General features: G+C 39.2%; 2 protein-coding genes across 8 annotated transcripts in view; one reads left to right on the plus strand and one right to left on the minus strand.

The window, feature by feature from the left end:
* The window catches only part of LOC124121871, a 247,368-nt gene extending 238,939 nt beyond the window's left edge, over positions 1–8,429 (minus strand). For 3 of the 6 annotated variants that reach the window (XM_048398253.1, XM_048398252.1, XM_048398251.1), the window contains exons 1-4: positions 7,880–8,429; positions 6,721–7,051; positions 3,580–3,669; positions 847–921 (exon numbers count right to left, since the gene is read on the minus strand). In XM_048398253.1, coding sequence (XP_048254210.1) covers positions 847–921; positions 3,580–3,669; positions 6,721–6,742 — 187 coding nt within the window. In that variant the 5' untranslated portion in view covers positions 6,743–7,051; positions 7,880–8,429. The remainder of the gene's footprint in view (positions 1–846; positions 922–3,579; positions 3,670–6,720; positions 7,052–7,879) is intronic. The other 3 variants (XM_048398256.1, XM_048398255.1, XM_048398254.1) reach the window with 1 other exon arrangement.
* Positions 1–24,910, plus strand: part of LOC124125591 — a 66,317-nt gene extending 41,407 nt beyond the window's left edge. Inside the window, exons 1-9 of one of the 2 annotated variants that reach the window (XM_048398244.1) lie at positions 8,551–8,924; positions 14,380–14,709; positions 19,484–19,621; positions 20,757–20,876; positions 21,072–21,120; positions 21,382–21,425; positions 21,911–21,988; positions 22,901–23,032; positions 23,210–24,910. In XM_048398244.1, coding sequence (XP_048254201.1) covers positions 8,867–8,924; positions 14,380–14,709; positions 19,484–19,621; positions 20,757–20,876; positions 21,072–21,120; positions 21,382–21,425; positions 21,911–21,988; positions 22,901–23,031 — 948 coding nt within the window. In that variant the 5' untranslated portion in view covers positions 8,551–8,866 and the 3' untranslated portion in view covers position 23,032; positions 23,210–24,910. Of the gene's footprint in view, positions 1–8,550; positions 8,925–14,379; positions 14,710–19,483; positions 19,622–20,756; positions 20,877–21,071; positions 21,121–21,381; positions 21,426–21,910; positions 21,989–22,900; positions 23,033–23,209 lie in introns of those variants that run through there. The other variant, XM_048398245.1, reaches the window with a different exon arrangement.
* Positions 24,911–26,528: the final 1,618 nt, after the last annotated feature.

Raw genomic sequence — 26,528 nt, forward strand, 5'->3', positions numbered from 1 at the left:
GGAACCTTGTCTTTCCCGACTTTTCAGCCGGGGAATCGTAAAATAACATACGTTGGGGCAAACAATTGCCACGTATATGGGCCCGGCGGCGGAAGTCGTCTTGTCAAGCGGTAGCTGACAGTTGGGTCCACGGCGGGAGCCGCACAATGGTTTTGCTAATGGGGCCAGGCAGTGGGATCTGCTTTGGCCAGCAGCGTGGAGCTGTTTTTGGCAGCGTGGGAGTTGCCAAGCAATGGTAGCGGTTAAATATGCTACCGTGGGGGCCGGACAGCGGTAGCAGTCTCAGGCCAGCAGCGCTAGCTGCAATCGCCGTTGGCCACGCGCGTGGCCATGGCAACGGTAGCATTTTGGTATACACAATTAGCAGCTAAGTAGCCCACTAGTACCTGCACACCCTCGGCCATTTAACCCAACCTCATCTTCTGTTTTTATTATAGGCACGGGCATCCACGGCTCGGTGGCCCGTGCCTCTCGCGGGATATCGCGGGATAAACATAAAATGTCTGAAATGACAAATATAATAGTGTAAAGGTTATGTGTTTATGTTCATCTAAAACATGTTTTCAATCGATAACTAGAGTAACTTTCATGTTATTAGGCTGCGGTATTGAGGTACTGGAACATTGTGACTCCGTGTAGATAACATGAACACCTTACTTTGAATAATATAAGGTTTATGGTGTAAACATCTACCTGGGTTTTACCATCTTGAATTGGTGTTCATATGTTGATAGTTTATTGACATTTTATTCATACAACAGGATAATAGACAAACTGTTATCTAGAATCTTGAACAACCATAGAGACATATGTACATTCACCGTGGCGCTTTTGGAAGCATCGTACCTGTGTTTGAGGTGGTTCTGTCTATGAATGAAGTGACGGAAGATTGCGAAGAAGTTGTTCGTACAGTCATCACCTCTGGCAAAATTAGCATCAGACATTACAACACCCAGATGATGCATGGAATAAAAACACATTATCCAAAACATTTGAAACACTGCATGCATTATATCCGTTTACATGTTTACATCCATACTAATACCCTCTCAACAGACATTTGAACAGGATAGGAAGTTAAAGGCATTCGTTAACAGTTCTGTTTCAGAGCGTCACATTTGGCTGCGAAAAAAAGTTGAATTTTGATTAGTTTCCGTATATAGTTTATTAGAATAGATTCCCATCACCATATCCCCACGGCGTGGATCGTAGTTCATAATATCAATTACTGGATGTCTGGTCAAGACTCGATTACTTACAGACTGCCATCATATAGCTGGATTGAGGCTTAGTGTGGCGTCAAACAAAAAAGGAGCAAATCTGCTACTTAGTTAATAATGGGATTAAAGCACGTAATTGTTCAACTTGATAAGGACAGGACATTCTGTTATGGTGGGTATATTAGCCTGGCAAAACGTATTTTTCTCTTACAACTTATATTGTGGTTGTTTTGGTGACCATTGTCTTTCCCTGTATTACGATGACACACTAGTATGTAATACATTAAAGTATTATATATGCTTTCAAATTAAAGCACTGTACTGATTAGCATTAAAGTCGTTTCCGATTCATGCAACCTGGTTTAGCTTGTATGCCACCTATGGATTATCTTGTAACAAGTAAAATGGACAATTGCATTTATTGATTTATTTAATTAAGTATATAACAGCGATATTGACATGCTGTGTAAAGACAGTTTTGGAATGAATAGAATGCTTATAATATTTAACAGGCAATCTAAGAGAGGGATTGATAAAAGCTTTGTCCGGAGATTGATAAAAGCTTTGTCTAACGCGTTGGCCAGTTGTGGGAGTGTCTGCAGCGTGTTCTGACGTTGACGTACACGTCGATTGAGTTCATCCCAGAGGTGTTCGATTGGGTTGAGATATGGATATCTCGACGGCCAGGGCAAGGCATTGATGTTGGCATTAAGGAGGTAGTCTACCATGATGCGAGCTGTGTGCGGTGGAGCGTTGTCCTGTTGAAACAGCTCCCTCTGGCGGTCAATGATTGGAAGAAGGTGATGTTGAAGGATTTGATTCATGTAGCGATTTGCTGTCACATTTCCCTGAACCACAACCAAGTCCGACCTCGTGGCATAGGAAGATGGTTCCTGACACTCTGGTCCGATATCCTCCTTAAACCAGGGATGTATCCTGCAGTCTCTGTAGCTGTGGCTTTGCGATGACGTATATGGAACAGTCGAATGTAGCGATCATGTGCAGGGTTGGTAACTCTTGGTCGGCGGGTTCTTGGACGGTCTGCAGTGGAATTGAACTGTGTGTATCCGTCACAAAGGCGGCAAATGGTGCTGCGGTGGACGTTGAAGTGGCGTGCAACAGAAGACTGCGATTCCCCGCTTTAGATACGTCGTATGGCGATGTTCTCGGCATTTTTGCACTCGAAAAATGTTGATAATTTAATGGCTTATGCTTGCCTATTTATAGCCACTACCACGACTTACGAATGCCATAACTTGCACGTGTATTTTGCTCTACTGTTTTCATCCATGACATGTTTTAACAAGTGTGAAAACAATGCCGTTTAAGACATTGCAAATCGACAATGACTGTGTTTTGAGGCACCATTTGACGAATATCAGGCCACCAGCATTTTCCAATAACAAATATCCAATTTATAAACCGGATTTGTTGTGTAGTCAGGTTCAATGAACTGCATGCTACCTGTGCGTTTCTTTTTTTGAAGAGTGTAGTGTCAAATTATTAAGGTCTTGTTTTCTCTTAACGAGATTCTTTACTTAAATAATCAACTTTATGAAGTAATTTGTCGATTTTGTCTTCATGTCTATCCATCAGTGAACGAGCACCTACTCACACGTCCGCTGGCGGAGGTTAAATGTCTAGATTATCAAATTATCGGCTTCAAGGAGAAACTGGCAGATGGAGAAGAGTACCATTGTATGAAAGAAACTGTTTACTCAGTAATCAAAGGCATATTGGAGATGAATTCGCCTATATTTTTAACTGTACTTTTTTCAGTAACGAACGCATTCGATATCTGCCACCATACTTCACACATCATCCAAATAAACTTGACTGATGCATGTCATCGTATCACAATTGCTTGGATCGATGCTCATGATGCTAATTACTGCATTGTCTGTCCATACTCAAGTATTTACAGACCACCGCCATATAGCTGCAATATGAAACAACAAACTGCCAAAGACAATACATATGCCAAAAGGTTAATATTTTTAAAAATATTCGATAATTTTGCAATATAATCTTTAAACAATGTTAGTCATCTGGATGCATTCACTGTCGTTCTGTAACTATTATACACAATGTCTATTGACAATCTTGTATATATTCACATTACTTATAAATATTGTAACCCTCGAAAGCGATGTCTCACAGCCAGTGTGCACAGTTACATTACAGTTATTGAGAAATAAAACAAGCCTGCATCAGTGAAGGTCATTAGTGAAATATGAGAAAACTGACTTACATTAATATTTGATACTGCCAGTACGTCATTATATTATAGAAAAAAAAGTTCAATTGTCAAGTAAATAAGTAGAATCTTTCAATAGATATGTTTTAACAACAACTTTACCTTCGCTGATAGAAGTTCTACGTTCACTTGACGCTGTCGGAGATGTCATTGATGTGACGGGCGACGCTGCACTACTTTCTTCTGCATTTACTACATTTGGCAAGTAAAACGTGAATACACAAGAACACATCCACACAATATATAAAACCTATGAAATGGGAAATAGGAAATATAAATAGGCAATACCCTAAAGGATCTCCATTTAACAAATTATAATAGAAGGATCAATATTATTTTATGATGGAATCGTTGTTCGTCGAACGTTCCAAGTTTGTGAGAAATGGAAGACTAAAGGGTGATTTTCTTTAAAAGATGTTTATAAATATAATACAATCATAAGTAATTGTTAAAGACACTATTATACAATATCTGCATGTATGCAGTAATGCATGCCTGTTGTAATTGCGATCGTATGTGAAGAGCTACGTTTTGGCGAAAACTAAACTGACGTCCAAAAGAAACTTTACCAGAGTTTGTAATCACTCTTGCTCAAAAACAACAAAACATACATGCATGAAGTAAAGTGCATTGAGAAGCTCAATATATCAACATAATCAACACTGAAAATGACAATAATACCGCGACCGAGAATGACGTCAGAGCCCACCAGTTTTCAGGATCATGGACAATAGGCAGAGTACATTAACAATCGCTCACGTTCAATAACAAGTCATTAGTAGCGTGTGTGACCACCAAATGCCTCAATATACGCAAAAACTCTTCGACACACATAAAAAGTCAGTCGTCTGATGAGGTCACGTGGGATTTGACGCCATTCTTCTTGGAGGACCAAGATCAGTTCTTGCCGGCTGGCTGGAGAGTGTGGTCGTTGTCGAACACGACGATCCATCAAGTCCCAGAGGTGTTCTATGGGGGACATGTCGGGTGAGCGTGCAGGCCACGGCAGGTCGTTGACGTTGTTGGCTGCGAAGAAGTTAGTGACAATTCTGGCTGTATGGGCTGTAGCGTTGTCATGCTGATAAATGACACCACGTGGCTGCTGTTGGAGAAATGGTAGGACAACTGGACGAAGAATGTTATCCATGTAACGTGAGCTGTCACGTTTCCGTCAACGATGACTAGCGGTGTCCTCTCCTGCCCACAGATCCCTCCCCCACACCATGACACTCCCTCCACCATATGATACGACCTCCGGCACGCAACACGCCGCCGTTCGTCAAGTTGGTAACGGCAACACGAAAGCAACCGAAGGTTCGTGCAATATGGGCGTGGGTGGCTCCCATCTGTACCATACCCAAGGCTCGTTCACGTTGTTCGACTGTGAGTCGTGGCATTTCTTTTGTGATTTTTTATCACTGTGGATGTCTGACTTGCGTTGCAATCGTTTCATACCCTTACCCGCACGTGCATTTGCAGTGGTGCATGTGTTTTTCACTTTTTCGCGTGTTAGCTCGCAAACATGTAACAGACCATTAACATTTTCTGCATACATTATTGTTGTATTTAGGTTATTTGTTTTAGATAGACTTCATCGAAAAAAAATAATACTTTGTCTGAAATTTATATTTTCAGTTGGTAAAGTTTCTTTTGGACGTCAGTTTATAACAGTTATAGAGAATGGAGATTATATCCGCTATTCAATAACAAACACAATGAAACACCGCCAAAAGGCCGGATGATGACCGAGAATCAAGAAACACCAACTTCCATATATAACACCAATATATTATACATGTCATGATGATCCGATGATTCATATTGGTTGATAAAACTGTTCTTGGTACGTTGTGACACGAATGTGTTGTTACGGTCACAGGGAGAGAGTATATATATATATATATTCGTGTCACATTCATATATATATATATATATATATATATATAAACAATAAAGTCCACGTTAGTCCATCATCTTCTTTATATCAGTTTCAAACATAGTACTTTCACTGTCTCATGACAGCTCTTCAGTGTAACTGACAATAACATTATACTTATGATGACGTCATAATTAAAACTGTGACGTCATAATGTATTTACACACTCCAGCGACGACACCAAGTAATTTAACAATTGAAGGGAGGCATTTGAATTAAATATACAGTATTTGTAAAGTAACAGTGCAACATTTACGATTGAAATGACAAATCTATTAATACATTCTAGTGTTCAATTTGGGTTTCATCAAATGGATAAACATTTGTTTCTTTTCTCAGCTGCTTGTTACTTGTATACACTTTATAAAACGGAAAAATAGTAAATTTCCCGTTTCCGCAATCATCAATGTGTTTGCTGACACCTAAGCATCGAACATCAGGGTCTCTAATCTGCTGATTGTGTACAGTGACTCTATCTTTTAATTCCATGCCGGTTTTACCGATGTAGTTTTCGCCGCATCCCGAACATCTCATAACATACACCACATCTTTGCTGCGGCAGTTTATGTCGGAGAGAGAGTTATATATATGACGAACAGCTAAGACCGCGACTTGTTCATTGAACTGATAATACTGATTTTCGTTTGATACTACCGTTACATTTGTAGACCCAACCCCTGATGGTATCTGGAAACTACAAAATATAATCATAACATTAATCATGTATTATAACCGGGCTACTGTAAATGAGATATTAACCACTTCTGGCAAATATTCACTCCTGCTTTACCAACCATAGTAAATACCTGTTCCACACTCATATTGGAAAATTAATTATAAATTTGTATAATGTATGTAATAAGCATGTGCGTGTCTTTGTGAGAGTAGGCGATGGGGTATTCTAGTGGTTCAAGCGTTCGCTCGTCACGCCGAAGACACGGACTCGATTCTCCACGTGCACATACATACAACGTGTGAAGTCCATTTCTGGTGTCCCACCGTGATTTTGCGGGAATAATGCTAAAAGGAGGACAACACCATACATACCCACTCACTCATTTTGTGATAATGTCAACACGGTTCAGATGAACTGAAAAGGACCTTCCTTGTAAACACTTTTGGATTTTAACAACGAAACCGAATGATTTGTTGCTAAAATTTCTTGTCCGACCTGTATGTTTCTCAGTCACAAGTTACAACCTCCGTTTGACATACGAATCACATGCAGTTTACTTACACACATGGAATATGTTGATTCACCGTGCTTTACTTTCAAGGATTTACTTCTACATGTGTCTCCTACTCACCTATAGTTAGGTTGTTGCTCATGTCGCCCTTCACAGTATCCTCACACCTCCACACAGAGCCATTGTCTTGTTGCGCGGTGATCCTGAGTGTTACATTGTGTTGGTTAAATTCGCAGCTGGTATTGATACGTCCTGACAGGAATGTGTTGAAAGCGGGGGGGGTTGATTACATCTTCTTCACACCGAGTAGCAGACACATAACGTGTACGTACGATGAGATCACTGTTCCTCGACCACTGTATGTTCCGACTACCTGCAGTGCTGCTACACATCAGGGTGTAGGTGTTCCCTTCCGTTGTCCTGGTAGGAAATGGGGTCAGATGTAGAGAACCTATTAAGGGAAATCGGTGTCTACAAATACATTATATACCCTCAATATGGAAACACCACCTTCCTAATGATCATTATTACTGTCGGGAACACACACATGTATATGTATATATTATGAAATCATTATTAATGTATCCGTATTGCACAAACTTGAAAGTCGACTTTACTGGAAACATTACCGATCGACATACGATAAACTATTTACTCTGTTACTCTGTCACAAGAAGATAATGGAGGAAATGTGGTCTGTTGTAGGAAGCCTATTTGAGGCGGGTGATGAGGTTATCCCCATTTAGGCATTCTAAACTAAGTTTAGGTTGAGAATTTACTTCCCTAAAAACGATGGATTCTGTCGTGTTGTTACATGTTGAAGCACCTGGCAGCAATTGATTCATATAAATGTCATAATTAAGAGAGAAAAACAAATTTTGTTTCTTTTTAAAGAGAACCTGTTAAAATACTTTAAAAAAGTATTGCTGGTTGATTTGTATAATGAGTGAGTGAATGTTGTTCAACCAGCTCTATATGGAAGAAAATGTTATATTGTGACAAACATTAATGACACTTAACAGTTGTAATATATTTTTGTTTTTAAAAACAGACGTTTGTGAAAGACTAGAACTGCTTGTGCGTTTCTACATGTTTCTTAAATAACACAGGGGTGATATGAGGTTTTGGAACATAGTATTTGTGTTAACATATTTAACATATTTAGTGTGATTTTAGTAGTGTTTTTTTTAACAAGACATCTACGAGTTGTCTCCCTTAGTTACATGATTACCTTGCTCGTGCACTCACCATTAGTTCAAACTGTTTCTGATCTACTCACCTCTGGTTTGTCCTGTTATAACACACACCAAAAACAAGGCAGGGGGGAGCCGAGAACCCATTGACTCGCCGCCAACGAAATTTCAACACCAACTGATTTCAGTAATAAGTCGGTTATACTTATAATCCTAGATTGTTGGATATTATAGAAAGATGGCGTTCTCCGTGAACATCCCTTGTTATTACAGCTTGTATCAATCCATAAATACTTGCTGAACAATTCCTTGTTTATCCCAGTCAGTCGATACAGTGTACACTGGAGGATGGTTAACCTCTATATTTCATAAAGTATGAAACATCATGTACACATTTAGGTCACACACTGTTCACTCGGTGTTTTGCCAGACAAGGAAGTAGTTTTGTATTGAAGAGTTATCTAACTATGAAACACAGCCGATCTGTCAGGGAGTATGTAAACAGCACTGCATAGATACTGTAACTTGAAGCACGGTAAATATGCAATGTACGCCTAGCAATCATGAGCACGTAATGCATGTAATATATCAATTCCTGTGACTATCAACAGGACGTCATATGTTATTGTAGTAATATTCACACACTCAACACGTGATGGTAATGTTAAGATGACTTGGGTATTAAAGCAGAGACTATATTTAGATCGCTTATCGATGATACGGTTGACTGCAGATACTACTTCCTGGTCTCACAAACACAGGTTCGCATTTCAGGTGTAGCTCCATTGTCGACACGGACTTGTGTGTGAGTTTGTAAGAGTCATGTATTGAGACCTCGCTGAAGCCTAACAGTGCCCAGTGTTACAGCATATTTACGACACGTGCAGGAGTCAGTGGTGAGCACAACCTTCATGGACCAGAGCGTCCTGTGGAACCTGTGCCTGGGGAAGATGCATTAGTTGTACGTCGATTTCAATATAAATGAAGAGTTTCGTCATTTGAGGAGGTATCAACAGCATTGAGGAGGAAAAACTAAGTAAAATAGCCAGTAACTCCTGCCTGTGTTCGTTGAAATGGATGTTTGGCGTACAGTTGTGTTGTTGGCCTGTGGGTTCACTACATATGTAGCGGGTGAGTTCATGCTTGATGGTTTTAAATATATTCTACGTGTACGGTACACATGAGTATAATGTTAGTAGTTTTAAAAGGACATGTCTCAGACATTTTCCCCATGAATTTTCGAAACACTCGAATTATTTCACAAAAAGTCTCAAAGAAACCGCGTCAGCTCGAAGGGAATATTTTATATAATAGCGAATAGCAAAGTTATAAAACGACAATTTGTGGTTCCTAAAATATTTGATACATAATTTACAATGCAGTTATAAGGATCTCAAGAAGGATTGAAATTTCTATCTTATTTGTCAAGGACGTTGACATTGCAATATATGTGTATGATCTGTATAAGCTAACTTTGGTTAATTTAGCCCATTTCGATTCATGACCTCTCACTCACCAATCGTTAAAAGTTATGACTCAATCGTTTTTCTGTGCAGATACAATAAGACGAGAATAGCAGCCAGTTTTGACCTTTAGTTGCACATGTGATTGAAAAAGCTTTAAACAATGCACTGACTTGTAATTCGAAATGTGTTAACACAATTAGATTGTACGTACCTAATTAAGCAAGGCTATTCCAAGAATTATTCAAAAGATCAAAATTCCTTATACCATTCGAAATTCCGATTTGGTTGATATTTTTATATTTGTTTCAGTAACGAAACTGTTTTTAGTACAACAGATAGTATTGATTCCGAAACTGAAATGACTATCACTGATATAATTCTTAGAATTTTAAGCCACTTCCTGTCAGGAGCTCTTTATATTAAGTTTGCAACTGCATACACAATTACCCCTACAGCTACGAGTCGACCCGTGAATATCCATGCTTGCTGTAAACGGCGACTATGCTTGTCGTAAGAGGCGACTAACGGGATCGGGGATCAGGCTCGCTGACTTGGTTGATGCATGTCATGCATTGTATCCCAATTGCGTGGATCGATGCTCATGATGTCAATCACTGACGGTCTGGTCCAGACTCGATTATTTACCGACTGCCGTCATACGCTGGAATATTGCTTAGTGCGTCGTTACACAACAAACAAACACAAATAGCTACGAGTCCCCTTCACCCATTGCTTCAACTGATATGAGCTTCCAAGGAGACACATTCCTACCTGAGTCAAAAGAAACCAGTAAGAAAATGTGTTTAACATTATGGCAATAGCACTCTCAATCATTAAGTACAAACAATGCATTTTTATAACAACTAAGACTTTTGGGACGATCATAATACACGTAACTGTACGATATGTGTTGGCATTCACTGCCTAAATATTGTAATACGTGTGTTCATAAATTAAAACGTAACTTTTAACAAAATGTCTTTATTTTGTACCAATGTAGATAATGACCCTCACCGTTGCTGTGCTGTGACGTGATTTGTTCCTTGAACTCGATCACATCCTCACGTGCTAGATATTAGGTGTTGTGTTTGTTTGTTTGTTGTTTAACGCCGCACACAGCAATATTCCAGCTACATGACGACGATATGTTAATAATTGACCGCCATGACGTTAGATTGTTGAAATGAATCAAAATAGAAGTAGAAGTAAAAGTTCATAACTGAATCACTTAAAATTTGGAAATTTGAACCTCAAGCTAATGCATATGTCAATCGACCAATTAGTGAAAGCCATAGCTCTTCAGATATGATATCTCATATGGAAGCCATTACATGATAATATATTCACGGGGGATATGCAAGCGGTTCCTCAGGGTTCTGGTTGACAGACGTCGTTTGCGTAGCCATTGTCGCATCATGATTCGTTGCAAATGGCATCGTTGTCCTAATCGAAGCAGTGTCCCGTTTTTACGCTGTGACAACATATAGGAGCGCGTCCTGGCCGTGAAAGGTCCTCCACAGCATTGGTTGGACAATGTTCCTCGTGGTAATTCGCGTTGACGCGCGTTATTTTGAAGGACAACCCTGTTGAATGATTCCATATATGCGTTTCTGACATGCTCTTTCGTACCATGTTCACAGGGAATAATTAAAAATTGGCAGGCTGCAGATTTAAATACCAAACAAATTGCCTGAACAAACTGCATTTTGGAGAATACAATAGAGGAATGCTGCAAATGCATGCCATGGTGAGCCCGGACATCAGAGTCTAACATGAACGATCACATTCTTACGATGGCAGACTGTTCATCTCATTAACATCGTTTCCATTAAAGTTGAAATTATAACATGTTTTAATGCATTATCACGTTGGGTGCTTAACTCTTTTCCATGTGAATAAGTTACAGTCAAAATGTAACATCAGTCATTTTGTAACTTTGAACAGTTGGTTGGTTGGTTGTTTAGTTGTTTTACGCCGCAATCAGTGATATTCCAGGTATATGACGCCGGTCTGTAAATAATCGAGTCTGGACTGTAATGATTCCTGTACGGCTATAACCTGTTCACACATATACAATACAACGACATTGACCATGAAGGTAGTATTTCCTGTTTATTCGTTGTAGTAACACTCACATGTCTGCAGAGGCCTGTATTTTGTCAGATTCGGTTTCAATACACGTCATATCCTGTGAACTAAGTGTAATTCACTTGCAGTCGTCCACATACAAAGTGCTGTGTGATGTAGGTCATTACACCCGTAAAGACAAACAGAAGCCTTCATTCAGTGTGAAGCCCGTTTCTGGTGTCCCCCGCCGTGATATTGCTGGAATATTGCTAAAAGGATATATAAGGGATGTAACTATAATCTGGCGTAGATATGGTTTGATGTAAAGCGAATGGGTGGACATAACTACAGTCACACTGTGCAATAGGGATTTATGAAACTATATATCATCTCCCAAAAAAGAAACGCATAAGTGGTAACACTTTTTTCGTAAGTAAATTTCGTGGAAGGAAAGTATTTCATGTTGCACTGCAACATGAAAATAAAGTCCACATGTTCTTTTTATACTGATAAAGTCTCATGGCAAAGACTTTTGACATGTACATGTTTCCTTTTCTTGAATTGGGACACTTAGAAGTAGTTTTCACGTGCAAGCGATAAATTTGTTTTCTTTTCGTTGTTTTCATTAATCACTATGATTCAGTAAAAGAAGCACATTTTGAAACTCGTCATGCCAAGATTCAACAAAAATGTTACAAACAGCACAATTGATAGATCTTGAAGCTATCTATTCACACGCAATGTCCCGAGTTTGTATACGACATCAGCAACGTGTAACCTCCAGCAAACGTTCATGATCAGGAAGACCCCTCATCATCAGGATCGCAACATCCGGGTCATTGACTTTCGACCCAAAGTACTCTCGACTTATTGTATCTCAACGTCATCAGCTTCAGCGGGAGCAGTGAACTCATCACAAGTTACATCACAAGTAGCTTCCCAAACGTAATCGTCGTGTTTGTTTGGGTGACGAATCCCGTTTCCTTCTTCAAAGGAGAAATGGGCGGCTCCGTGTGGCTCGGCGACAGAATGAGCGCTATAACTGATGCTGCTAACAGCCAGTACGCCAGCTCCTTAAAAAAATGGACTTTCATTCCACAAGGTGTCATCCGAGGGCTTTATGATTCCAAGGGCAGAAGGTGTTGTGCTTGTTCTGTTTGTGTTGTTGTTTTACAACGCACTCAGCATTATTCCAATGGTGGACACACTCAGTACCAGGCATTACGACTGATGTAACTGGCACATACAAAGACATCTCCGTTAACGTTTCACGCACTCTGTGTCACTTTGTAGAGTTCCAAACGCACTAACGTCCCAAACATCGCGTTTAAAGCCTTTAGAAGTCGCAGATTTCATCCCTTAAAGCAATATAAGAGTCTCTCTATTTTTTATATTTTTTTCGTGTTCTGTTTTCGAGGTGTCGGGGACGGGTGTATTTATCATTATTCATTAATTTACGAAACTCTGCCTTTTCACGGTAAAAATATCAAAATAGCAATGCTTACCTGGAATGAGTAGTATGTTAGACACTGGGTGTACATGGCCAACATACGTCCATTGCATAAACACTGCTACAAAGAACAGTACATCATGACGTGTCAGCTTTATGTTGTAGAAATACCCTAAATGATGCAGGTCTTGGATGACCAACCCAAGAGCATGACGCATGATGCTGACAAACCAATAATGATAATTTGACATTGGAACCGGTTAACATAGTTTTTGGTGAGCATGTGAGACTTTAATGACAACAGGGTCATCCAAATATTGATTGATGATTATAGTATGGCAAACATTCATATGTCTAGTTTGGATGGCACATGTGTTTTAAGGTATACTCCCAGATATAGGCCACAATTGGTTGCAGTAAATAATACACTTTCGCAACTTTCACAGCTACGGGAGCTCCACAAGGTCGTGTTATCTCATTTGTTCCAACTACATTATATACACACGACTGATTTTGCAATGTACACACTTGTTTAATACTGACAGTTGCTGATGATGCCTCACCAGCAGGCTTTATGTAATCATCTGATCATGAATTCTGTCATAGCAATTGAATTAATTTTCCAGTGAAGAATGCATTAAAACGTTTCTGTAATGAAAAAATCACCTGAGGAAATGATTTTGAATTCAGGAAGAAGAAAAAAATACTTACCATCAGTTACTATAAATGATTGTGATTAAAAATAAAAGAGCATAAATATGTCAGCATCAAAATAATCTCGAAATATACTTGGCTATCAAATACTGAACTCATCTACAAAATAGGCCAACAACGATGGTACAACCTCTCTCGATTCAGACATTCTAACATTGAACATGTGTGTTCAAAATAGAAATACGCTACAGTACCTCAAAATTGTTAATACAGAAAATATAATTATTGGAATTTCATTATCAAGCATCGGAGGTTGCTATGACCAGCATTATTTAAAGAAGGTAAAGAACTTATAAAGTCGCATATAAGTGTCGCCGACAGTGATTGCTCATGATGAGAACAAACAGGGCTGAAAGTTGTTCATACCAGTCAGCATTCGTTGCTTTTTACCGCTATTTTGCCTTTTACGCCCAATGGAATCTGTTTCGTCGGATAATCGAGTATTTTCTGGCGTTGACGTTATATATTTAATCAACACTATGCCTAATATTCTTTTTATCCACGCACCTTTTAACCGATCTGTAACAGTATGTTTAAATGTTTAAGTTTCTATATTGGCGTTAAATTATGCTTCCATTATGGTTGTATGTCTGTAAGTGTTGTTGTTTTGCAATTGTTCTCCAAATTAATTCCTTTCATTTTCAGTTTTGTCCTTGCTGGTGATAAAATCATATATCGGAGTTATTTATAACACATATAAGTCGAACAGTGTACTTCAATACGTAGCAACGTAACAATGTTTAATATATAGTATTGACAGAGAATATGGATACGAAATAATGTTGCGTTAGTAATACATTGGTGTTCCTGACAGTCATCGTCCGGTCTTCGAGATTGATGGGTTTCATTGTCTATGTTATACATATAATAAGCGATTTTCCTCCAACAGGTTCTCTACATCTGACCCCATTTCCTACCAAGGCAACGGAAGGGAACACCTACACCCTGATGTGTAGCAGCAGTGCAGGTAGTCGGGACATACAGTGGTCGAGGAACAGTGCTCTCATCGTACGTACACGCTATGTGTCTGCCACTCAGTGTAGAGAAGATATAATCAACCCCGCTGTTTTCAACACATTCCTGTCAGGACGTATCAATACCAGTTGCGGATTTAACCAACATAATGTAACACTCAGGATAAGCTCTCAAAAAGACAATGGATCTGTGTGGTGGTGTGCAAATACTGTGAAGGGCGACATGAGCAACAACCTAACTATAGGTGAGTAGGAGACAATGTAGGAGTAAATCCTTGAAAGTGAAACACGGTGAATCAACAGATTCCATGAACGTAATTATTCTGCATGTGATTCGGAGGTTCTGTAGCGTTTACGTTACTTGTGACTCGGAAACATACAGGTCGGACAAGAATCTTCAGCAACAAATCAACCGGTTTCATTGTTTACACTTCTTTACACTGTAAGTCCATTCCAGTTCATCTCAACCTTGTTTATATTATCTTAAAGTGATGGACATATCACATATATCAAACAAATGCGGTGTTTTTCAATTTGTGCTGATCAGATATATACAGAATACAACATTCATTCTCGTTGGATACCATTTTTGCGAAACGAGTGGACTTTCTATGGTATCTGACGAGCGAAAGTATAAATATAAGTATAAATACATAACAACTTCCGTTCCTTCACAGACTAAACTGAAACCGGTTGCAAAATCTGGTTGCGCATGAATATTGTTGACATTTCTATGTATACACATTTACAACATGCGCCTGCATTTGTATTTGCAAACAAAATAGCACCGACGCTCAAGATCCTTTTGGAAGAATTTCTTCACCTTATGGTAATCCAAGTGCCATGTTGTTAGTACGCAGGACACCTATAAGAAAAGGTGAAAAGTCACATTAGCGCCGCGCTTTGAATATCGGACCAACATGCAGTTGGTCACTCGCACTGCCGGGGTCCCGTCTGTGCAATCAAAATAGTTCGGTTTCCTTGATCTATCAGGTGAATGTATATCATGTCCATACCATTTTGGCAGAGGGAAATCAACAAACTCAAGTCTGTTTGCATGTCAGTGACAGCTTCGAACAATCGAAGGGCAAGGTCACCACCGGAATAAGAAAAGACAACCGAGATCTACTCACAGAGTTTTACGCTAGATATAAGGAATGTACGTTAATGTTCATATTTTGGATATTTTGGGCCACTTAATCAGAAGTCAGGCACACTTTTACATAGTGTTCGAATGATTTGTATCGGAAATGTTCACTTTGAGTGATCTGATCGTGCAGTCGTGAACAAACAACTCACAAAACAGTGCCACAAAATACGCTTTGAAGGGGACACTGATTGCACAACCGGATCATCCCAAGTAAGTCTAGATATCTGTCCAAATAGTTTAAACTGACCTCATTTCACCACGTTTAACCGTGTTCGTTAAATCAAATTGAAAGTTGCGAAAGTGCTCGGGTACGTCACGCTCATGGGGGACCCTCGATTTTTTTATAGGTAGTCGTACATTGTAAATGGACATAGCTCGATTATATAATGTCTGTCGAAATAGCTCGATTATATAATGCCTGTAGAAATAACTCGATGATATAATGTCTGTAGAAGTAGAAGCTGCATAGCTTATATAGAATGCAAACCGAAGTTGTTGCGTGTGACTGTCTTGTTTGGTTTAATAAAGTGTTTTTAAATATCGCTCGCTCTCATGAGATAGCCTCAGTTCTGCCTTGTAGTTGTAAAAGTGAATGATGTCTCACGATTTTTTATTTATGGAAAAAGTAGTCCCGGTGTGACAGAGGTCATGGTTATCCAATCAAAACGAATAAAACGAAGTCAACCTTGTACGACACACATGTGACGTACGGATTTAGTATCTTACCACCTGTATCTTCACCAGGTGGGTAATAATATGGAATAACGGATGGCACATTGTCGCTTGCTTGCCATCTCTGCATTTGACAAACAGCCAAACATGTAATATGGCCAAACCGTTTGAAGGTGCAATCGAGCCTTTTCTGACGAAAAGATTGTGACATTATGAAACTGTACACAATTTGTCATTCTAGACCTAGCAAATAATGTTCTCGGTTATGATCAGGATATCGCTCTTTTGCGCGTCGTTTGCAATCTTTTCTTTGCGCATGCGCAATAATAAGGAGTCTTTCTATAACCTATTTCCTTAGTGGTATACTGGCCGAAGCATTACTGGCTTACATCTCTAATTTCACAATTTGCATGTACATGTTAATGTACGGCTCTCTATTTGGATGTTTGTGCGTTTGTTGGGAGCATGATACCCACGCATGTGTTTGTTTCAATCCGAACAACACACAATGTTTATTTAGCTATGAAACCTTTCTTTTGACTGTAAAATAACGTTTGCGCAATGCCACCATTTAATAAAAATCAACATTTTAACCGACGTTGCTTAAAACGAATTTACAGGCATTTTATGTTCATCGAAACTAAATATCCTTTTTGGGTGACGTTATCTACGAAAGGGCAACACTTAATGATTGTTTGATTATCAAGTGCTAACAAAACCATTATGCTTTAACCATAAGTAACGCTTGCGCAATGACTCGGCTTGCTGAATATGAACGTCCATGCGCCGTAGGCCTGCTGCAAACAGGAATGGCGAAACACGATGGCCTTTATCTACAGCAGGCCAACACTCATGGCTTGTCTTTGCCCCGGCGTCCATATGTGACGTCACGTTAACAAGACAACCAAATTCGGTTGGTGCATCTACGGAATCGTTACCAAACTGCCATATTAACAGCTCTGGGAATTCCTGGGCTGAGATCTAATAGTGACCGAACCCTTCAGAACCGGTTGGGGGATTGCAACAACCAACACCGAGGTTCAGCGATTCGCCCAATTTTGCTCACACATCACCGTCAGTCACGTCTAGCTAGGTGTAGATAGCATCTGAAGTTCTGAAGACAGGACTGGGAAAAATGCTGTTCAATAATGAGTCCAGGGGCCGGTTTAGCGACGCTTCCGTTCAGCAACGTCATCAGTTGTTTAGAAGTGGCCCATGGGAGAACACAACACACCATTGCAATCTGAATGGAGCACGCCTCTGGAACGACACAGTTCGAGGTCATGTTCTACCCTATGTGAAAATGCAGGAGCGTAACGTCACGTTGCAGCAGGATATGCCAGCCCACACGTTGCACATGTTGTAACACACTTTTTGAGGCAGCACATATAACATTGCTGTACGTAGTGCCATGGCCTGTTGTTTCTCCAGACCTCTCCCCTATAAGATTTGTCTTGGATGAGATTGAACGACGCCCGCAACAGGACCAGTTTAGGGAAATAAGTGAAGCATGATATACGCTACTTACCAAAAGTCCTTTTCTTCATTTCACAAAATTTCCGTTGAAATATTATACAGAACGGGGTCCTCCCATTTGTCAAACACGCAGTTGTCAGACAGTGGAATATTTTTTCAACTGCCACCCACCCCTTTACTCATAATGAAATGACCCAGACACTGGCTATCTCTTTGAAGTTTTAAACGGCTCAGTTAAACTGTAAATATGTTGTTTTCACTGAAATTTTTGATATGGTGCTTAGAATACAACCCGGGTCGTCAAGGTAAAAAATTATCACTTACCGTATGGTTATACCAGTTCTTCTCTACAGAAGCGAAGTATGGGGATTCAACTCTATAAGCTGTCCATTTGCGTTTTCTAAAATATCTTTTACCATTAAGAACATGTACTCCATAATTCATGTATTTGGGAAGTGTCCATCTATCAAACATGAGAAAAATAAGTTTAGGGACACACACACACACACACACACACACACACACACACACACACACACACACAGAGAAAAATACCTTTAACCGAAACCAAATGTCCACTTTGTAAACTATCTGACAAAAGGTGATGAACTCCATTATTTGTTAAGTTAAATGACTGACAGTAAATTGACATTGATGTGGAAGTTAATATTACTATATTCATAATGATTGATGGTCATTGTATATTATGTATATGTGATGTATTATACTTCATGTATATAATGTAAAACTCCTTTAACTGAGCAATATATTCCAAAGTATTAAGTAACAATAAATCAAGAATAAACCCCTTTTATGTGATTGATTAGGTTTTTGGTTGGTAGAAACGTTGAATAGGATGACAAGTTATATCCTTGACGTTTACACATGGTCGGTAGAAACGTTGAATAGAATGACAAGTTATCCCTTGACGTTTACACATGGTCTGTTTTAATGGTATGGTTTTTGCTATTGATCGCTTTATTTGTATTCATATTACCACCCCGTTCCTCCTTGAATCGGGGGCGGTCGGGTAGCCTAGTGGTTAAAGCGTTCGCTCGTCACGCCAAAGACCCGGGTTCGATTCCCGACATGGGTACAATGTGTGAAGCCCATTTCTGGTGTCCCCCGCCGTGATATTGCTGGAATATTGCTTAAAGCGGCGTAAAATCAAACTCACTCACTCACTCCTTGAATCTTGTTACTTATTATTTAAAACAACTTCATATTATAAATACAGCAGACAGAAAGAGAGCAAATAATTAATTACATGTAGATTATTCATCGAAAAATGATTGTCATTGTTATCTGCCACTGCTGTATTATATAGTTTGCATTGTCCAAAGACTGATTTTATCGGTCATCGTCCAGATTTAGATAGGACGCCGAATAATCGTAAATTATTCAGATAAAAGTTATACGTATGCACTGTTATATACATTCAGCACCGAACAACCTGTTTGCGATACTTTTTGTCGCAGCACTTGCATTGTCTTGGTTCTTTTGAAATGAGTGTTCTGCGTTTAGGGCAGTTGTTTGCACCATGTTACAAACATTTGACCGAATGCATTTTTTTTGGGTTTTTTTGTAATTCAAAATGTTTCAATCTTCAGTTTATATATAAACTTATTGTACGAGTAAATTAAGATCATGTTGAGTCTGTTCGTTAAATCAAAATAATCAAAACCAAGCAATTTAATCGAATTAATAATACTAATTTTCAGACGTAGTAGTAAACTCAATGACAATGCCCTCAACAACTGCGACAGCAGCAACTACAACTACTACAGAAGCAACTACAACAGCAACTACAGCTACTGCAGCAAAATCAGACAAAATCTCCTCAAGCAAGTCTCCTCAAGGTGAGGTGAGGTGAAATTGGGTTTAACGTCGCGTCCAAGATTATTGCGCTTATATAGCGACGTGCATGTTTGTGTGTGTGTGTGTGTGTGTGTGTGTGTGTGTGTGTTTGTGTGTGTGTGTGTTTGTGTGTGTGTGTGTGTGTGTGTGTGTGTGTGTGTGTGTGTGTGTGTGTGTGTGTGTGTGTGTGTGTGTGTGTGTGTGTGTGTGTGTTTGTGTGTGTGTGTGTGTGTGTCTGCTTGTACTTATCCGGACTGATGCCGATTGATAGTGCTGGCACAATGAGATATCATGCCGCAGTTTAACATGGATACCCCACTCAGACACAGTTTACTGACTCCGAGCCTACAAGTACTTGTTTTAGTCCTTTAATGCCGAGCGCCAGACAGGGTAACAACAAGTACCATATTTTAACGTCTTTGGGTATGACGCGGCCGGGGATCAAACCTCGGATCTTCCGCTCTCCGGGCGGACGCTCTACCACTAGACCACTAGACCACTAGACCACAGAGGCGGTCAAGTCTCCTCAAGGAGGGGGTGTGTTGTTATATTATACCTGAATGTTTTGCCATGCACTTATATTCCATACTAGGACCAATAGATTATTCACTCATAACTGGCTTCAACGGGAGATAACGTTTGGATCACGCGATATCCCCGAGGAGATACCGCTTCAATGAAATTTCATCCCAATGCTTAACAGACCACGTGACGTCATCAGTTACCATAACGTTACAATAGCATAACAGCACTAAACTCTCTGAGACAGAAGCCGATTACCTATACCTTTTATTCACTAAAGACTCTGGTAACTGTCGTTTACAAACTGAGAAAACGGAGAAATGATTGTGGATGATATCAGAATATCACCTTCGCGTCTGTTGATGTCAAGTATATCACCACAAGTCGATAAAAGTTTAAACTCAAATACAACTCGTTTTAACATGTTTCATATTAAAAGACCCGAGAGTGAGATTCTCCATTTATTTTACTTCCAACAAAAATCTATGTATCCTGAACACTGGTTACGTCACTGCGCTGACGAGTGAGGGGAACATTTGGCCTGTATTACGTCAGGTAAAGTGACCATGTTTATATAATAAGAAGAATATTCCTACATGATATTTTCTTATACAGATGCAGATAATCAAGTTGTCTACATCGCTGCTGGTGTTGGGGGAGGTGTTGCAGTCGTCATTGTTGTCGTCGTCAGTGTTCTGTGTATAAGAAGAAGGAGAGGCCGTCCTGTGAATAACGGTAAAGCAACCACTAAACGTGTCAATACCTTGGTCTTATGATACGACCTGCAGTTTGCGTCAGAACAATACGGATGGGTGTATAATAAACAGATTGGGTGTGATAACAACACATTAAGATTGTTCGAGTTAATCGTCAATTGACATTTTCTTACAAACGCAACGCTACAACCCATACAGCTTGCTTTTGTTACAGGTAGTGCACATGAACACAACCACGAGGCATCACATACCTACTACAATGAGTAAGTAAACTCTTGTATAAAATGCGTTCATGACGATTCAAAAGCATGTGCTTATGACATAGTGGAAATCTAGTATGGAAACGTTTGAGGGTTTTGTCGTTTGTTACGTCGAAGTGAGATTTTATAATTTACAAAACACAAATTTATTTCATCCAAATGTACACATATTAATACAACGTTTAATTCTTATTGAATGACAGTAGATATTCTGGTTTCATTCCTGTTTTAGATAAATGATATCTGTAAATGTATTTGTTTCAGAAATCGCGTCTTACAAGACCAAGACATTAATGACAAAGTTCAAGGTAAGATCAATGGATTGTGTGATGCTTTAATAATAGTATGCTAATTACGGATGTATGCATGCTATGTATTAGCGCACAGGTCACAAATAAGGCTACGTTGGGGTGGTGGAGATTGGATGTCGAGATCTGTGTGTTTCCGCTCATCAAACATGACAGCTGGTCCTGTCACACACTGTCATACACAGGTGTCTTCTTGACCAAGCTTTTCAGGAATTGGCCCCTGTTTTACAGCCGCAATTGGGTGCCCAGTAGGATGAGAAGGATACATGAATGTAGAATCTCAGAGCGCCTTCGAATTCGGGCAGGGTTGGTTGTATATTTTCCAAGAACCCTGAATACAAATTAAATATTGACTTGTCCGTTGGAACGAGTAATATGATCAGGCTTTCATGTGGAATTGGCGAAATACAAATGTACATTTTATTGTTGTTGTTATACAATTGAAGTGTATATCCACGTGCAACATTTTGTATTGTTTATTACAGTGGAAAATGATATTTATGAGACTTCACGTGACGTCACTTCACCCAACCAGCCTTCAACAAATGATCACATGATAACAGGTTAGGAATTTCGCTATCACTGTATACCATCTCACCAGATTGCGATCCATTGATATCGTTTAGAAAATTTCTAATTTCTAATTTCGTCACGTGACGTCACTTCACCCAACCAGCCTTCAACAAATGATCACATGATAACAGGTTAGGAATTTCGCTATCACTGTATACCATCTCACCAGATTGCGATCCATTGATATCGTTTAGAAAATTTCTAATTTCTAATTTCTAATTGCAATTTCAATAGAATTTGTACATTTGAAATAAAAAACGTCAGCCTTAACACAACCTCAATTACAACAAAATAATAATTCAAAGTAGGATCACCTCTATTCTACCGTTGCCGATGCTGCACTGTTGTTGTAGTCATGTTTCGACATTGTTGGGAACGTCCATGCGGGGTGAATATATTGAACCATAGTCAAATAAAGAACCATAACAACTTATGAAACGCTGTCAATTCAACTTTATTTAATTATTGATAATCCCTTTTCCATGATTTTAAATCCCTGTTTCGCACATACGATGTCACGTGGGCACGCCCAGCAATCGATTTGCGTATATCAGTCAGTCACACCAGCTTGAAATATACAAAAGGGAGGCCATGTATCACATCTTCTGAATACTGCTTGTGGCCTTATGTAGACTTCAAGTAAGATGTTTGAACGTTAGCTATGTAATGTGTTTTGATACCCTTTAATTTGACTTGAATTTATTTGATCGACCGTGTAATTGCCAAAGTCCTGAATGTGTGATGTTACTGTTAGTGTTGTACTGACATGTTCCTGTTCCCGCAGCATGGAACTGGAGAGTAGCAGTTCTATATCAAAGTAATAGATTAAAGTAAAGGTCACTTTAACTACGTGATTGTTGTTCCTTAATTTAAAGTATAAATAAAGTATCATTTTCTATCAGATGTTTACGCCCAAGTGCAGAAACCCAAGACAAATAAGCCGGGACCTACAGGTACAGCTGATGACATCAACATTGAGGATCTATACGCCAAACCTGACAAAACTATGATCCGGAAGAAGCAGGAAGACTAATGTAAGTATTCTGCGGAATTGTCAAGAAATGGTATTGATAAAATAAGCAAATGACGTTGTGTCCCCACATGGCCTTCGTATATACAGCGATAAGTATGTGACATCAGATTGTTAATATTTATCCAGATGATTTATGAGGATACTGTGTGGCAAGTGACACATATTTGTTTTGTTTCAGAGAGGCTGGAAAAGGGGAATCCTTTGATGATGCGAAATGGACTGACATATATAATGTCAGAATTCTTAAAAAGGAGATGTTCTGTATATGTGCCTCGTAGATTTTCGGTGACACATCTTAGTTAAATAGTTTGATACTCTCTTCAGCAGTATGATTGGTACAGTGTTTTCATTATAAACATTGATTGTGTGTTAAAATATAAAAATCATTGCGTCACAGGCTCCACATATACAACAGCTATCTGTTTACTCAAAGATCCCCTGCTCCAACTTGTAACTCATCACTTGTTGCTAAACTTGTTATGGAGGATACAATCACGAACAGGCTTGGTGCTTTTTTACGTTTTTAAGATTTCTAATTAATTTTACATGTAATGCAGATTCAAACTTGCTATTTTCCATATCTATTCAGGAAATTTCTTTCTGTGAAATGATAGAAAGGCTACCAGGTACATCGGTGTGAATTAGTGACGGAAGGAGTGAGTGCGTAAAACCCAGTAGCATGGGTGTGGTGCTAAGAAACCAAGAGTCGTTATCAGGGCGGCACTGGGGCGCCTGAGAGACGCAACTCTGCACAGCGACACGGGGTACCTAACGCCAGTTTGGTATCCATGCCTCAGTGGATACTTCAGGGCTTTTGCATGAATTCCTGCCTCACAATATCAGTTGATAATATGAACAAACATAGTTTAAATTGCCCATATTGCAAATTCCACCTGTATTGTCAGTATGTCAAAACAAGAATTATCAATGATAACATCACTTTAACGGTGACAGATCTTTTTTATCTCTAAAATGATGTCACAATATCGTTGGTGTCCATACACAGTTATTACGTCCGCAAGCAACACATCATGACCCATTTATTAGTTTAATTAATGTAGTGTTTACTCCATGTAATAATCAACCGCATCGCCACTCGTAACACGGGCGAGGTTAACGTCTCAAGAGTTATTACGAAAAACAATTGTTTGATATTTGAGAAGGTCCATGATTTATGATATGTAATGTCAGAAACATAGGCTATAACCTGAACACTACCAACGGCATGACTTGTGAGTGACAAAAGAGATTTAATGTAAAATGTATTTCCTTTCCTAAAGCTGACGTTTTTGTTATCCGTAAATGATCAACCAACTTTCTTACTTGTATAATTTCTGAAGGAACGAAACAGATTATAAAATTACATTTAATTTATTTAAGTTCGACCCGCCGACCTACAATCAGCTGAGTTCTGTTTATTCTGTAAACTGAAATACATATGCATGAAACTTTACACTGACTAAATAATGTCTTTCAAAACAACAAACTAGTATCCCCGTGTCTAATGTATAGTCACTTTTCCCCACCACATGTGACTATCACTATAAAGTGTGTACATCTCGTTTTAACCGTTATCCCTTTCAAATCAATTCCAGGTGTTTTTATGTCAGTAACAAGCCACTATATTCTGACACTCATGTGAGTAAACGACCGTACACAACAGATATGAAAGTGTGGTGTACTCGTCTGACTTGTACATTGCCGTGTTGTGCAACAAAAGCTTGAAACTCGTGATCACCCGAGCATTCATTTCTTTCAGCGACATGTATGTGTGCCTGATAAACATTCATGTTTTCCTCAACTCAGACGTGTACAAGAACAGCTTGTATTACATGGCTATCAGTGAACACAGCCTAGCGTTCTTTGGTCGCCATCCTTGACAATGGATAGCCTACAGGCAGGCAGTACAGCTGCTGAACAAAAGTTTGTTACATTGCTATGTTTACATGGCTATGAAGACTTTATACACATATTACAAGGTTATTAATACTTTTATTGTAGCGCTAATTGGTATCAGAAGAAAGTACATTCAATAAGGAGTATTACCCCCTTTTGCTTTTCGTAGTGCCTTTATTCGTTTAGTCATCGATTCCAAGAGACCACGACAGGTATCTTTTGAGACAGAATACCAATATTTCTTTACCAAATTCCAGAGCTCCTGGCTTGATGTAGGCATTTCCCTAGCAACTCTCTTGCCAATAATGTCCCAGAGAGTCTCAATAGGGCTCATGTCAGGGGAATTACCAGGCCATTCCAATAATGGTATGTTTCTGGCAGCCAAAAACACACGAGCGCTCTTGGAAAAATGGGCAGGGGCTTTATCTTGCTGAAATAGGAATGTTTTACTCGGAAATACAAGGCATTCACAATGTGTTTTGAGGTCATTGATGATCTCAGTCTGATATTTCCGGGAATTAAGAGTACCATGCACCTTTTTAAGAATACCGGTACCATTTGCTGACATGAGTCCCCAAACATGAACCTGGGGTGGGTGTTTTACGGTCACCTGTGAACAATAACTGCGGTATCTCTCATTTTGGAGACGCCTTACTTTCATCCTACGCCTATTACTAAAACATCTGAAAATAGATTCATCGGAGAAAAGTACACGGTTCCAATCTGACACTCTGAAATGTGCGTGTGCTCTTGCCCAGTCCCGTCTCAGTTTTCTCTGCCTTGCATTCAGAAGGGGTTTTCTACAAGGGACGTAACATTTCAACCCAAATTGTTGTAGACGTCTTGAGATTGTCATGTGACTGATCCGCAAACCAACACTTTTCCGCACAATACCCCTCAAAATGTTGAGAGTTGAGAATCTGTTTATAATACACTGTTTGCGTATCAATCTGTCTTCTCCTTCTGTTGTGCATCTTGGTCTGCCAGACCTGGGTGCATCAATAACATCTCCTGTGGCATCGCAAGTTTTCATCAACTTTATCATACCATCTATTGTGGAACTGCAATTGTATTTTTCGGCCATCACTTTCTGAATTTCCTTCCATTTCAGTCCAGTGTGCCTGAGGGTGACAATCCGGGTTCTTTCACTAAAAGTTAAATTTCTTTGCTTTGTCATATTTGCGGCAGCAGATATTGAAAAAATCCGTTATCTAAGACAATTCTGCAAAAGAAAACAGATCAAATCTTTTAGGGTAATGCCAATTTTTAATGGCACCGGACATCAAGTCATGAAACCCTTTGTACAGTGTAGGCATTTGCTAAGTATCTTTATATTAGATTCCAAAATGAGTATATTACATTCAAATGCAATTAATGTTTCGAAGAATTATGCAGTTTAGTTGTTTCATAAACATTAGAAAGTACATGTTCAAAAAGAATGTACTCACCGAGACAGACTGGCGATACCTGTAGAAATTACCTCCGCAACTTGAGCAGTAATTGTAATGCATCCATAATCTAACTCAATGTTCTGCATAATACCAACATTTATTTGCCTTATTTGCATGTCAAATGTGTGGACTATCTTATTTTGACAAGAA

This window comes from Haliotis rufescens, unplaced genomic scaffold (assembly GCF_023055435.1).
Source record: "Haliotis rufescens isolate VD_foot unplaced genomic scaffold, xgHalRufe1.0.p SCAF_18, whole genome shotgun sequence".
Lineage (NCBI taxonomy): Eukaryota > Metazoa > Mollusca > Gastropoda > Lepetellida > Haliotidae > Haliotis > Haliotis rufescens.